At 46.3% G+C, this 14,720-nt stretch overlaps 1 protein-coding gene across 1 annotated transcript in view; it reads left to right on the plus strand.

Moving 5' to 3' along the window:
* TMPRSS2 (transmembrane serine protease 2) overlaps positions 1 to 14,720 on the plus strand; it is a 180,440-nt gene that overhangs the window by 114,263 nt on the left and 51,457 nt on the right. Inside the window, exons 8-9 of the mRNA XM_030203820.1 lie at positions 4,610 to 4,653; positions 6,271 to 6,439. Coding sequence (XP_030059680.1) covers positions 4,610 to 4,653; positions 6,271 to 6,439 — 213 coding nt within the window. The remainder of the gene's footprint in view (positions 1 to 4,609; positions 4,654 to 6,270; positions 6,440 to 14,720) is intronic.

Here is a 14,720-nt window from a genome sequence, read left to right on the forward strand (position 1 = left end):
GAATATTAATTTCAATATTTTTAGATCATTGAATGTGCATAAAAGACGGCAATTGAGGCCAAGCATTGCCATTCGACACACCCTCCTCAACTTACAATGGCTGCATGCCGTCCAGCCTCTACCCCAGCAGAAAGAGGGTGCAGTCGATTCTCCATTAATTTTGTTATGCCAAAAAAAGGGCAGTTCTTGGTGACCCGTCTTAGACCTCAAGTGCATCAACAGATCCTTACGGGTTTGGCTTTTCTGCATGGTACAGCCAGGTGAGTTTTTGACCTCTCTCTATCTCAAAGAGGCCTATTTACACATTCCAATCTGGCCTCCCCACAGGCGCTTTCTTTGCTTTGCAGTGCTTGGTCATCATTTTCAATTCAAAGCAATGCCCTTCGGCCTAGCCACAGCGTCTCAGACCTTTTCCAAGGTCCTGGTAGTAGTGGTGCCTATCTCGGGAAGGAAGGGATTCAGGTCCATCCCTATTTAGACGACTGGCTTGTGTGGGCGTCTTCTTTTGAGGAGAGTCGGCGGGCAACCGACAAAGTGGTCGGGTTGTTTCAGTCGCTTGGTTGGGTGATCAACTTCCCGAAGTGCAGCCTAACGCCTTCCCAAACACTGGAATACTTGGGGGTGTGCTTTGATACCCGAACAGGGATAGTTTCTCTTCCTTTCGCTCGAGCACAGCGGTTACAGGCTCTGTTTTGAGCGCTGTTTCAAACTCCGAACCCGAGGCCTTGGGACTGTGTACAAGTTCTAATTACCGTGGCCTCCACCTTGGACGTGGTAAAGTGGGCAAGAGCTCACGTGCCCCCTCCAGTGGCACCTTCTGAGCCGTTGGTCTCTGCTCTCTGAGGAATACGAGGTTCGGGTGCCATGTTCGGCCTGTCTTCACACAGTCATGCACTGGTGGTTCATTCAAAAGAATCTGGTGTCGGGCATTCCTCTGGCAACCCCGGACTGGAAGATAGTGACCATGGATGCGTCACTGTCTGGCTCATTGCCTGCAGCAGACAACCCAGGGCGTTTGGACTTCGATGGAGATGTCATGGCCCATCAACCGCTTGGCGTTACGGGCGATTTGTCTGGCCCTTCGGGAGTTTCTGTCTCTTCTCCGCAGTTGCCCAGTTCGAGTTCTTTCAGACAATACGACTGCGGTCGCCTACGTAAACCATCAGTGCACCCCTAGCACCCGAGGTGGTTCTGATCTGCCGTTGGGCAGAGACTCATCTCTCTTTTTTTGACAGTGGCTCATATAGCGGAGTCACAGAATGTGCAAGCGCACTTTCTCAGTCGCCACCAGTTGGAGCTGGGGGAGTGGACATGCTTCCTTCTGCCCTTCAGATTAGATAACTGCCCGTTGGAGGATGCCAGAGATGGAGTTAATGGCCACCGCATTCAATACGAAGGTTCCCCATGTCAGCAGGGGATGAGAGCTGGGCTTAGAAGGCATCAATGCCCTTCTTCAACCTTGGCCCAGGGGCCTGCTCTATGCCTTTTCTCCGTGGCCAATGGTGGGCAGGTTACTGAGTCGCATTGCCAGTCATCCCGGTCGAGTGATCCTAGTGGTCCCAGATTGCCCCAGACAACCCTGGTACGCAGATGTGATCAGGCTTCTGTTCGATCGTCCTGTTCTGCTGCTGGCGCAGGACGGTCTCCTGCTGCAGGGGCCAGTCATGATGGAGGATCCTTCCCCCTTTGGTCTTACGGCCTGGCCCTTGAAAGGGTTAGTTTGAGAAGAAAAAGGTATCCGGACGCAGTTATCGTTATGATGCTGTAGGCTCGGAAAAGATCCACCTCGATAGCTTATGCTAGAGTGTGGCGATTTCGGGATTGTCAGCGGCTTCGGCTTCAGTATCGGTTATCCTCGCGTTTCTTCAGGAGGCTGTATAAAAATCACTCTCGTTGAGTTCTCTTAAGGTGCAGGTGGCAGCTCTCGAATGTTTTAGAGGCCGGCTTCAGGGGGTGTCCATTGCCTCCCACCCAGATGTGCTTAGTTTCTTCAGGGATGTAAATCGTTTGCGCCCTCCTCACGTGTCAGTTCTGCCATCCTGGAACCTTACTCTAGTTCTCAAATCACTTCAGCGTCCTCCTTTCGAACCCTTATCAAGGAATACGATTAAGCCATTACTTCCGCTCGGAGAATTTCAGAGTTGCAGGCCGTTTCTTGCAGAGACCCCTTCCTGCGTTGTACGGAGGCGGGGGTATTGATTAGGACAGTTCCTTCGTTTTTGCCCAAGGTGGTTTCTTGTTTCCACTTGGGGCAGTCCCTGCATTTGCCGGCCTTCTGCCGGAAAGATTACCCTGAGCAATTCCAGGCTCTTCGCTGCCTTGACGTTAGATGGGCTCTTCTCAGGTATTTGGAGGTGACTAATTAATTTTGTCTTTCTATCTCTTCGTCCTTTTTGGAGGCAGTAAGAAGGGTCATATGGCATCCAAGGACACCATAGCCCGTTGGTTGCGGGAGGCCTTCTCTTTGTCATACATGGCATTGGGCAAGCAAGCCCCTTTGCAAGTTTGTGCTCATTCTATGTGAGCTCAAGCTTCCTCCTATACAGAGTCCCGTTTGGTTTCTCTGGAAGATATCTGCAGGGCAACTACATGGGCTTCGGTCCATATATTCACTCGTCATTATCAGGTGGATGTGGCAGCTTGTCAAGATGCGGTGTTTGGCTCGTCGGTGATTTCTGCCAGGTTGGAGGTGTCCTGCCGTACTTGAGGAATGCTTGGGTACATCCCAAAAGTCTCTGGATTGATCTGTGGGATGCCATGGAAGGAAAATTCTTACCTGATAATTTTCTTTCCATTAGTCCCAATAGATCAATCCAGAGGCCCCCCCCCCTCCCCCGTCCCCCCCCGGGTTTTTACTGTCTGCGGTTTTGTTGCGGTTGGTTAGTTTTTTTTGTGTTTTTTTTTTCGGATTCCATTCTGAATGTTCCTTTGTTTGATTAAAAAAAAAAATAATATAGAAGTGGTGGAAGTATGTTGGGCAATTATTCTGACAATGTCGGGAGAGTTTTCTATTGTTTCCATTCCATTGCTTTGGCATCGTTCATACTGAGGTCCAGTTGGCTGCACAGGTCCACATATAGCAAACCTTGGAGGTTCTCTCTATCTCCACCTGCAGGTAGAGGGACACAACCCACAAGTCTCTGGATTGATCTGTTGAGACTAATGGAAAGAAAATTATCAGGTAAGAATGAATTTTTCCTTACTTATCAAAATTTGCTTATTTCTGATCTGATGAAGGGCTACCTTCAAAAGCTAAACAAAAAATGTATTGTTAGTCCAATAAAAATGGTATCTTATTTTATTCTATTTCTATCAACTTGCCTTTAGAAGTGGACTAACACGGCTACCACATCTCTCTACTCATTTTAAATCAGATAGCTATCAGTTTAACATTCATAGAGGAGACTCAAAACTCTTAGGGGCCTTTTTACAAAAGTGCAGGCTTGGCATGTGGAAATTTGGCACGGACACCCCCACAGGACCCCTTTTACCACCGTTTGGCAAAAGGAGACCTTAGTTTCCAAAAGTTTTATACAGATAAACAAAAAGCGTTGAAACCAGGGTGTAGCAGAGTCTGACTGTCCCATTTCAACAACCACTAACAGGAAGTGCTGCTGAACTGGCTGAAAGACCTCCATAGAAAATGAATGGAGATGAATGATACTGTTGACAAAAGTCAAACTTACTTAAAAAAAAAAAAAAATCACAGCAGTGAAAGGGAAAAGAGGAAGAGGCCCATGACTTTGTCTTGCCATGCTAAAGCCAAAGCCAGATGAAGATTTTTTTCAGGAGGGAAGGGAGGCGGAGGATAACCCAAGATGATAGGGAGCCTGGAATTGGCCAATAGGGCCAAAGGTTAATTTGGCTGAGGTATGAGCAAAGCAGGTCTCAAGGAGACTTGAGAGGAGTTGCATGCAACTGCTTTGAAAACTGACCTACAGTGACCTCATCAAAGGGTGTTGGTAAACATGGGTTCCCTGAATGTGGGGGAGCTCTAATGGAAGCAGAGGTAAGCATAACTTATAAACTTGAGCAGCAAACTGCAGGAAACACAAGGAGAAATATAGATGAATTTGCATCTTAGACCTGGTTAAATATGATCTTGCAAGGCTGCTTTTCTTTTTCCTATTTTTTTTCTATTTTTATTTTTAGAGAGAGACTCCAAACTGAAAGTACATTTTTTTTCTCTTGTTGGTTTCAAATGATATTAAAAGTCTTGCCTCTACCAGCGTGATTTTAATATTAGAAATATTTTATAAAAAAGAAAATCCCACACAGCTGATTTCTTATTGCAGAAAGGCCCAGGCCAGCATGACTTGATGCAACCTGAGTGCCACTTCCACTCGCCCACCTCGCTTACTCCATGCACAGTGTTGCAGGCTGTTAAGGAATGTCCAACACATGCAGCTTCATTGTAACGGCTCATCTTTCCTAAATAGCTATTGAATGCTTTTCAGTGAGAGGCTGCCATGTACTTATTCCTTCTTGAGTCTGACATGTTACTTAAGATTAATTCTGCATTATCTCTAGGTGACAAAATAGATTTTTTTTTTAAATATGACTGACAAATGCTCTGCTTTTGTGTGTGTGTGTTTTTTTTTTTTTATAGTAAAACCTGTGCCTCCAGATCTGTGGTCACACTACGTTGCATAGGTAAGTGAGTAGGTTGAAGATAGGGGAAAAGGGATTTATATACTGTTGAAGGAAATGAGGGCAAAAAGACAGATAATATATTCAATATTATGCTTGTGGAGAGAGGCTGATCTTAACGTTTCTTAAGACAAGATGGCTAAACTGAAACGTTACCTGTGATGGGATGTCAGCTCTTGGAAGAACCATCCTAGGATCTAGGGTATTTAACTGCTTTGGTATTGATGACCAGTTATTTTTGATCATTTATTTGAGCAGGTAACTAGATATTAAGCCATAAAGCAGCCTTATGTGGAAGGGCATAATCGAAAGGGATGCCCAAGTTTTGCTGAGGACGTCCTCGCAAAATGTACCGGCGAAGGGGCGGGGAAACCCGTATTATTGAAACAAGATGGACGTCCATCTTTTGTTTCGATAATACGGTCGGGGATGCCCAAATCCTGAAATTTAGGTCGTCCTTAGAGATGGTCGTCACTAGATTTGTTAGTTTCTGATTTTCGGCGATAATGGAAACCAAGGACGCCCATCTCAGAAATGACAAAATCCAAGCCTTTTGGTCATGGGAGGAGCCAGCATTCATAGTGCATTGGTCCCCGTCACTTGCCAAGACACCTGCCGGGTACCTTAGGGGGCACTGCAGAAATTGCTCCCAGGTACATAGCTCCCTTGTGTGCTGAGGCCCCCCCCCCCAAAAAAAAAAAAAAAAACCTCACTACCCACTACTGTACACCATTACTATAGCCCTTACGGGTGAAGGGCGGCACTTAGATGTGGGTTTCGGGTGGGTTTTGGAGGGCTCACATTTACCACCACAAGTGTAACAGGCAGGGGGGGATGGGCCTGGGTCCGCCTGCCTGAAGTGCACTGCACCCACTAAAACTGCTCCAGGGACCTGCATACTGCTGTGATGGACCTGAGTATAACATTTGAGGCTGGCATAGAGGCTGGCACAAAATTTTAAAGATATTTTTTTAGGGTGGGAGGGGGTTAGTGATCACTGGGGGAATAAGGGGAGGTCATCCCCGATTTCCTCTGGTGGTCATCTGGTCAGTTCGGACACCTTTTTGTGGCTTGGTGGTAAGAAAAACACGACCAGGTAAAGTCGTCCAAGTGCTCGTCAGGGACACCCTTCTTTTTTCCATTATGGGTATAGGACGCCCATGTGTTAGGCACGCCCAAGTCCCGCCTCGCTATGCCTCCAACACGCCCCTGTGAACTTTGGTCATCCCTGCAACGGAAAGCAGTTGGGGACGCTCAAAATCGGCTTTCGATTATGCCGGTATGGGCATCCTCTTTCGAAAATAAGCCTGATAGTCATTTTTACTACTAATTGTGTTCCAAAGATATCAAAAGCCTTCCTTCATATGTATATCTTGGTTGAAAAGCTATCTTGAACGGTTTTGTCATAGGTGTTAATAGCTAGTGTTCACACCATTGCAGGGCAGGATAATAACTAATGGCACAGATGTTACTGAGATATGAGTTAGGCTCAATACATAACAGCCCCCTTGCTCTCTGGGTAAGGCTGAGTAAACTTTTATACTCTAGGTACCCAGTATTGGAACAGCTGGTACCTTTCTGCCTTATTAACCCATTGTTACTGGCTCTTGCTAATTACAGATTGTGGCACGTCATCTCAGAGCGCTAGTAGCAGAATTGTGGGTGGATCACAAGCTACTCTTGGGCAGTGGCCATGGCAGGTCAGCCTCCACTACAATGGGAAACACCTGTGTGGCGGCTCCATCATTACTCCAAACTGGATATTAACAGCTGCTCATTGTGTGGAAGGGTAAGACATGAAAGAATGGCCTGCTAACCCTGAGACATAACACAGTCAGGGAGCTATCATGGACTGAGGCCTTATCCTCCTATTCTGCATGCTGGTATCATTAATTTATTTAGCATTAGGAGAGGCATCAGAAACAGTAATGTATGAAATACAACTCTGTTGAATGTAACTAGGATGACCCAAAACGAATTTCAGAAATTTGCTGAACAAAGGATACTCATACCGAAGCTTAGTCTGCTGGAAAAAAGCCCCTTTCTTGTCTCTTGAGCTCTTGATACAGATTTTGCTCTGCCTGTTTTCAGTAAGAGGTTTTTCTGTACATGTAGTATAGGATGGTATAACAAACATTTTCCAGAGACAGGAAGATGGTAGAACTAGAGGACACGAATTGGGGAGTCCACTCGGGAATGTCCCGAAGTACTTTTTCACGGAAAGGGTGGTAGATTCCTGGAATGCCTCCTGCGGGAGGTGATGGGGATGAAATGCGTGGGATAAACACAAAGGAACCCTGTATAGAAGGCGTGGAACCAAACAAGCTTAGCAGTGATTAGGTATTGTGCCTATTTTTATGCGATACAGGTGTAGGAATTCTAGAGGGCTGCAAATAGAAAAGGGTAGGAATTATTTGGAAAGGAATAAAGAACAAAACAGTGATCCATGATGTGTTCATGTCTTGAGTGTTAAGGGCAATTCTATAATCTAGGTGCTTGAATTATGCACCCATTGCACATGTAAATGTCTAGACTACTAGTATATAAGTGCTAGCATGGTACCTAAACGCTGTTCTGTAAATGTGCACTAGGTAAGTTAAGCAGGTTTTTGCAAGGGAGTGTACACATGGGCAGAGCATGGTAAGGCTCCCAGTTAATGCTCAGGACTGCTGCATTGAGGGGCTTGCCAGTCTACGGCTGGTGTAACTGCAGGTGCCTAAATGTTGGGCATGCCAATACAGGGTTACGCTACTAAGGGTTTGGGCAGGTGGTGGGTGCTCACTTAGCCACCATTTCCTAGTGATTTTGCTACTTTCAAAGCAGTTCTGAGTGCCAGGTTGTGACAGAATGTAGGTATGATAGGAGGCTGGGTAGCAGGCATACAAATTGGTTATGATAGAGGCATTATTAATCATCTGCGTATTAAGGAAAATGATAGGACTTATGGTTCTTCTAAATTACCTTCTTGCCAGCAGGCGGTCTAATAGCAATGTGTGTGCAGTCTATGGCCCCCTAGTACTGAGGGGAAGTGTGCCAACTCGGAAGAAAAACTAGCAGCCAATGCATGGAGGAGACTAGCCCTGCTATGATGCACCTGAAGGTTACCATAGCCCTAGTAGTTTTTTTTTCACTGGAACCTTTCAGACCTCCCCCCTTGGGACAACAGTAGGCACCAGCCAACCACCTCATGTTGTAGACCTCAATTTCTATAGGCCTTTCTCAGGAAAGACAACTTCCTGAACATGAGCAGTGGCAACACCAAACTATGACAACATTTTCTATCAAACTGAAGTAGAGGTTGACCAACAGACACTCCATCGCAGGAAGTAGTGGTTATAAGACGCTTTATTTGCTGCTTGGACAAAGGGACCTGACACGGTCCATGTTTCGGCATAATCGAATGCCTGCTGTACATGCAGTGTTACCCAAAGGTGTCTTTCATACATTAAGCTGACACCTTCGGGTAACACTGCACATCCTGTATTTCTCCTGCATGGAACCTTTTGGGCTTCTTGTTTTTCTTTAGAACATTAATGTGACCCCTGAGGCAGGCATTTGATTATGCGGAAACACGGACTGTGTCTGGTCCCTTTGTCCAAGCAGCTAATAAAGCGTCTTATAAGCACTAATTCCTGCGTTGGTGTGTCTGTTGGTCAACCTCTACTTCAGTTTGATCAGAAAAGTTTGTCATAGTTTGGTGTTTGTTTGCCACTGTTAATGTCAGGAAGTTGTCTCTCCAGAGAAAGGCCTATAGAAATTGAGCTCTACAATATGAGGTGGCTGGCTGGTGCCTACTGTTGTTCCAAGGGGGGGTGGTCTGGAAGGTTTCAGTGGCAAAAACTGCTAGGGCTATGGTAACCTTCAGGTGCATTATAGCAAGGCTGGTCTCCTCCATGCATTGGCTGCTAGGTTTTCTTCTAGCTAATTGCATGGATGTACCATAGTCTCCTTATGAAACATGAACCTGCAAATGCACTGCTCTTCTGTCATGTTTATGGTATAGACATGACAGGATTGTGGGCCTGTATACCCTGTACACTGAAGTTCTCCTCTGTTTGCTTTCTCTCTTGCGAGCAAGAGCCTATGGGAGCAACACCCTGCTTCCACACATGCTTATACTGACCACCGGTAACACCCAGTTAATACCACCAACTATGGTACAAGAATATACAGACACACAGACTGAAAGTGGTAGATAGACACATCCAAACAAACAAACAAGGGGGAGGAAGTGACGTCACCAAGCTGCATGGACGCTTGAGAGTGAAGCTCCGACATCCCCGCGGCGATAATGAGCATTAAGGTAGAGCGATTCATGGCTGGAGAGTCAAATTAACAATTGGCACTGCTCAGAAGAAAGGGCAGCAGCAGCGTATGAGTTCAACTCGAGCGGCAACGGGACCTATCGCGGTTTGCATTCCTCGGAGGAGCGACGGCGGCGAATAACAAGATGGCGGAGGTTCAGAAGACTAGAGAGCTGGCGAATGGGGAGAAACCCAAGCCTCCAGAGCACCCACAGGATCAACTGAAAGATGCAGAATTAGAAGGGGGAGAGCCTCCGAATCTGCAGAGCTGGCTACAAAACATCAGCGCGGACCTAAAAGCTTTACGGGCTGAAGTAGCGACGCTGGGAGCTGACCTGCGAGGGGAAATTGGGGAGCTAGGCTCACGCCTGGAAGACACTGAGGCGCAGGTGGAAGCCCATGGCGAAACGCTGGGAGCATTAGACCATCAGATGGCAGAAATACAGGGCGAACAACAACAGCTGCTGGATAAAATTGAAGATTTAGAGAACCTAGGCCGGCGCTGCAACTTAAGATTTCGAGGCCTGCCAGAAACTCCTGCATATCAATACTGTGAGCAAGTAATCCAAAACATGGTCTGTGAACTGTTCTCACTCAATGGAGACACAGTGGAGCCAGAAACAATACAGATAGAGAGAGCGCACTGGGCGCTGGGTCAGATGCGCAACAATCAGCCCAAGGACATTATCGTGTGTTTCTCCAGCTACAAGACCAAGGAAAAGGTATTGAAATTGGCGCGCCAGACCCAGGAGTTCAAATGGGACTCGTATGCAATTGAAATATATCAAGATCTGGCGGCGGCGACTCTCCAGAGGAGAGGAGAACTGAAGCCCTTTACAAGGCATCTGAGAGAGCTCAAAATACAATAAAGATGGAACACCCTTTTGCCTTAGTCTTCTATAAGGATGGGAAGCAACACCAAGTCAAGTCAGTAACCGAGGCGAAGGTAATATGTCCGGAGGCAGTGGAACCAGAAGACAGAACAGCGGCTGGCACTGGAAGAAAGCCCACTCAGAGGTCCCTTCCCCCAAAATGGCAAAGAGTGGGAAAAGGTCAGAAGAGGCTGCAGGGCCAGCAGTCAGCTACACGAATCACCTGAATTTGAAAAGACCTAACTGTTGGGACTGTTACTAAAGTTACTGTTATTGTTGGTTTCAGAGAGGCACCTGTTGAGCAACTCTCCAGCCATGGGCACAAGGTAGTTTGGGTTATGCTGTTGTGGCGGGGTATGTGGGAAGCAGAACAGCAGCTTCCTTCTCTTAATCTAGACACTCACTGGTACACACAGTAGTGCTCTATAATAAATAAGGGTAGAAAGGGAGGGGGGTGGGGATTTCTATACGGGGGATGGGAATGGATGGAAATGTACTATGTATGGTGCAAGATGAGGGAAAATGTCCTAAATGTAAGTGGGGCTGACAAGGAGGCATTACGAATATTAAGTAATAATGGGGGATATTAAATGTATGTTACTCAATGTAAGAGGGTTAAATATACCAAGAAAACGGCAATTGTTATTCCGGGAACTGCAGCGGCTCAAAGTGGATATAGGGTTTGTACAAGAGACCCATCTTAAGTCAAGATATGAATGCCTGTGCAAACATAAGCAACATCCCTCTACTTTGTGTCTAGTAGCGATAATACGAAAAGTAAGGGAGTGCTTATAGCATTCAGTGGCACGAAACCATGGGAGATAAGGAAAGTAATGAAGGATAAGGGCGGGAGGTATTTGTTAGTTGTTTTTGCACTCGCTGGAAGAGTATATACTGTGGTAAATGTCTATGGACCTAATGCAAACCAGGGAGATTTCTTTACAAAGTTAGATCAGTTGCTCACCAGAAACATCGAGGGATCCCTACTAGTGGGAAGGGACTTTAATCTTACACTAAATCCATCTGTAGGCAACTCATCATCCAACACAACATATGCCAAACAAGATAGGCGGAAATTCCATAGTAATTTATAACACGCTGGCAATTAATAGACTTTTGGCGAAAAGACAATCCCACACAGCGCACATACACTTACTTTTTCTACAGTATATCAAACCTCATCCAGTATAGATATGTGGCTAGGGGACACCTCTCTTTTGGGAGTGGCTGGGGATCATAAAATTCTCCCTCACACGTGGTCAGATCACTCCCCGGTGATATTACAACTTAAAGGTCTAGGACCTGACAAACTGAAGCGTATTTGGCGCCTAGATGACGCCTTGCTGGCTGATCCAAGTAACGTATCCCAGGTGGAACAACACATTAAAGAATATATCAACTTTAATGACAATGGAGAGGTCTCCCCTATCACAGTCTGGGAGGGTTTCAAAGCAGTCCTAAGGGGTCACTTGATAGCATTGCGATCACAGGTGTGGAGGAAGCGCTGCGCCAAAGAGAACGAACTACGCCAGCAATTGGCTAAGACTGAGGCGCGACTACAGCAGGGGACTGCTCGGGCCCCCTCGTGTCTCAGGGAGCGGGCACATGAGCTTCGCACTCAATTACATGATCTTGAATTAGCGGATTTGGCAGAAAAACTACAACGAGTAGGTCAGATGCACTTTGAATTTGGCAATAAGCCTATTAGGCTTCTGGCCCATAAACTGTCACAACATGTTAGCAGAAATATGATTGGGGGTCTTCAAGACGCAGGAGGGACTATACACTTAGACCTTCACTTCCTAGAATCAGCATTCAGGGGATACTACAAAACGCTTTATAGGCCAGAGACTGACTGTGGAAAGGAGGCGATTATAAACTACCTAGCAGGTGTTGAACTTGTGAGACTCCCCGAGACGTCAGCCCACAACCTAGGGGTTCCCATTATGTTAGAAGAGGTGGAGTGGGTGATTGGGGGACTATCTCCCAATAAAGCCCCGGGACCCGATGGGTTTACAAACAAATTTTATAAAATTTTTGGGAAATTGCTAGCCCCCCTACTGCTCAAAGTATTCAATTCGCTAGATGAGACCACTGGCTTGCCCCCGACGTGGAACCTGGCGACGATAACTATTCTGCCTAAGCCGGGCAAAGACCCGCAGCTGTGCAGCTCGTATAGGCCTATCTCTCTTTTGGGAGTGGATTACAAAATATTTTCTAAGATTATGGCCACTAGGCTGCAGAAATATCTTCCATTACTCATCCACGAAGACCAGGCTGGGTTTGTACAGAACCGCCAGCCTTTTGATAACATACGGCGAACATTACAAGTAATTCAGGGGGCGCAAATAACTAATACCCCCCTGTGTATATTGTCGCTGGACGCAGAGAAGGCCTTTGATCGGGTTAGCTGGCCATTTCTTTTTGCAACCCTGGAAAAGGTTGGCATAGGGGGGAAGTTTGCAGAATGGCTGCATTTAATATATAAGACACCGGCAGCAGCTGTGCGGATCAATGGGACACTCACTCGCCCCGTCTCCCTTCGCAGGGGTGCGCGCTGTCCTCGTTATTGTTTGCTCTGGTGATGGAACCATTGGCAGCCACAATCAGAGCAAACCCGGGTATTCGGGGACTGAGAGGAGGGGGAATAGAAACCAAAATCCTCCTATTTGCAGACGACTTGCTTACCTTAAAGGATCCCCTGACAGCCTTCCCGGTCATTGGAGAAGAAATACAAAAGTACGGGGTGGTCTCGGGATTCAAAATTAATTTTGATAAGTCAGAGGCACTGGATGTGAATCTACCTAATTCTCAGATACAATTGTTGAAAGAGCAGTTCCCCTATAAATGGGCAAGTAAATATATCAGATACCTTGGGGTTAATATAACATGTCGGATGGAAGATATTTTCAGTACTAATTTCCCCAATAAAGTACAAGGTATTTTTCTGGATCTAGAGCGATGGGAAGGTCTGACCCTGTCCTGGGTGGGAAGGATTAACGCTATAAAGATGATAGTCCTCCCGAAATTGCTATACTTATTTATGGCCTTGCCAATTGACATTCCAGATGCCTTTTTTCGGGGCCTGCAAAGTAGAGTGTTCTCGTTTATATGGAAGAAAAGGCCACCACGGGTAAGGCGATAAACGATGTACCAGCTTAGGAACAGGGGAGGCATGGGGGTCCCATCTTTTTATACATACTATTGCACAGCTCACTTGCGAATTCTGGCTATCTGGCTGCAGGATGCAGGGAAAATTTGGACCTGTATAGAACAAAGTTGGCTAGAACCATTCCCTCTTAGAGCAATACCCTGGCTACCAAAACATATAATTAAAGAGCTAATCAAGAAGAGTCCCCCAACTCTTCGGTGGCCACTGAATATCTGGTGCAAGATACGAGAGCAGTTCTTTCCAGAGCGGGTATACTTTAGACACACATTCCTTAGATTCGCCCTCCAGTTTGGCCCAGGCAGGCTGGATACAGCATACCAGGACTGGGAGGATATGGGCTTGTGTGAGGAAGGCCAGGTCCCCTCATACCAAGAGCTCTGCCAGGAGCATGAACTTTCACCACTACAGGCCTTTCAATACTACCAGGCACGAGACTTCATTAGATGTAAAGCAGCGGAGGAACTAAGCCTAGAAGAAACACAATTAAAAAAGGGTTTAATGGGAGGTGGAGGAAGGGGAGGTATCTCCAGAATATACAAAGCATTACTAGCACGTACCTACCCAGTAGAACACTACACACAAAAATGGGAGAGGGCTTTAGGGTCCGCATACGACGCAACACAATGGGCACGAGCCTTTAAATCCCTGTTTAGAGTGTCGGTATCCAGTGCAATGGTAGAAAATGGATACAAGATTCTATATAGCTGGTATTACACGCCCACCCGCCTGGTTAAAATATTCAATTCAGGCTCGGCTATGTGCAGGCGGGAATGTGGGATGGAGGGAGACGTGTCATATATGGTGGGCATGCACTCAGGCACAAAGGTACTGGGAGAAAATTGTGGATTTTGTGTATTCAGTAACTGCTATAAAGTATCAGATGAAAATGGACTACTGCCTCCTACACTTTAGACCGCCAGAAGTGAAAAAACATGTTCACCAGTTTGCCACGCAAGTGTTTGTTGCAGGCAAATTGTTACTAGCGGCATCCTGGAAGAGGCCCCGACTGCCGGAATTATCAGTTGTGTTGGAGAAACTGAAATATATTCAGCTGATGTCTAAGCTTACCGCATTACGTAAGGGACAAATAGCTCAATATCAGAAGATCTGGGACTTGTATGATACATGGTCATCCACCAAAGTGAGCTTATAAGTACTTCTTATATGGATGGTTATAGGGGTAGGGCAGAGGTGGGAGGGAGGGAAGAGATTGAGGGTGGAAGGGGGTTGCAAAATGGTTAGTATTCAATGTCTAGAGTTATAACTGTTAAAGGTTTGTGCAATGTTACTGAGTACTGTCAACCAGGAGATGGAACTGTATTAGCGGGTACCGATGTTTTATGACTGTGACACAATGCATAAACAAACAAACAAACAAACAAACAAACACACACACTGTTGCATAGAAAGATGGAGAGGAGGTGCAGAGAGGGGAGCTGGGGAAGGAGGACAGGTGTTTGAGAGTTGCAGAACATTGCTGGTAGAAAAGGGCAATATGGAGTAGAGTGGGAATTAGTGGGGCTGTAGAGGTTTATGTCGGACAAAGAGGTAGCTGGTTAGGGGAAGACCAGGCCTGACCCCTCACTAAGATACCAAGCAATACTCTGGGTCAAAAGACATTTTATCTGCCATTTAGTCACTGTTTATAGGAAGTGTGTATCTAGGTGCACTTGACATTTATAGAATGTTCTGCACACTAGGTTACTGGTCCCACCCAGTGCA

This window comes from Microcaecilia unicolor, chromosome 5, assembly GCF_901765095.1.
Source record: "Microcaecilia unicolor chromosome 5, aMicUni1.1, whole genome shotgun sequence".
NCBI lineage: Eukaryota > Metazoa > Chordata > Amphibia > Gymnophiona > Siphonopidae > Microcaecilia > Microcaecilia unicolor.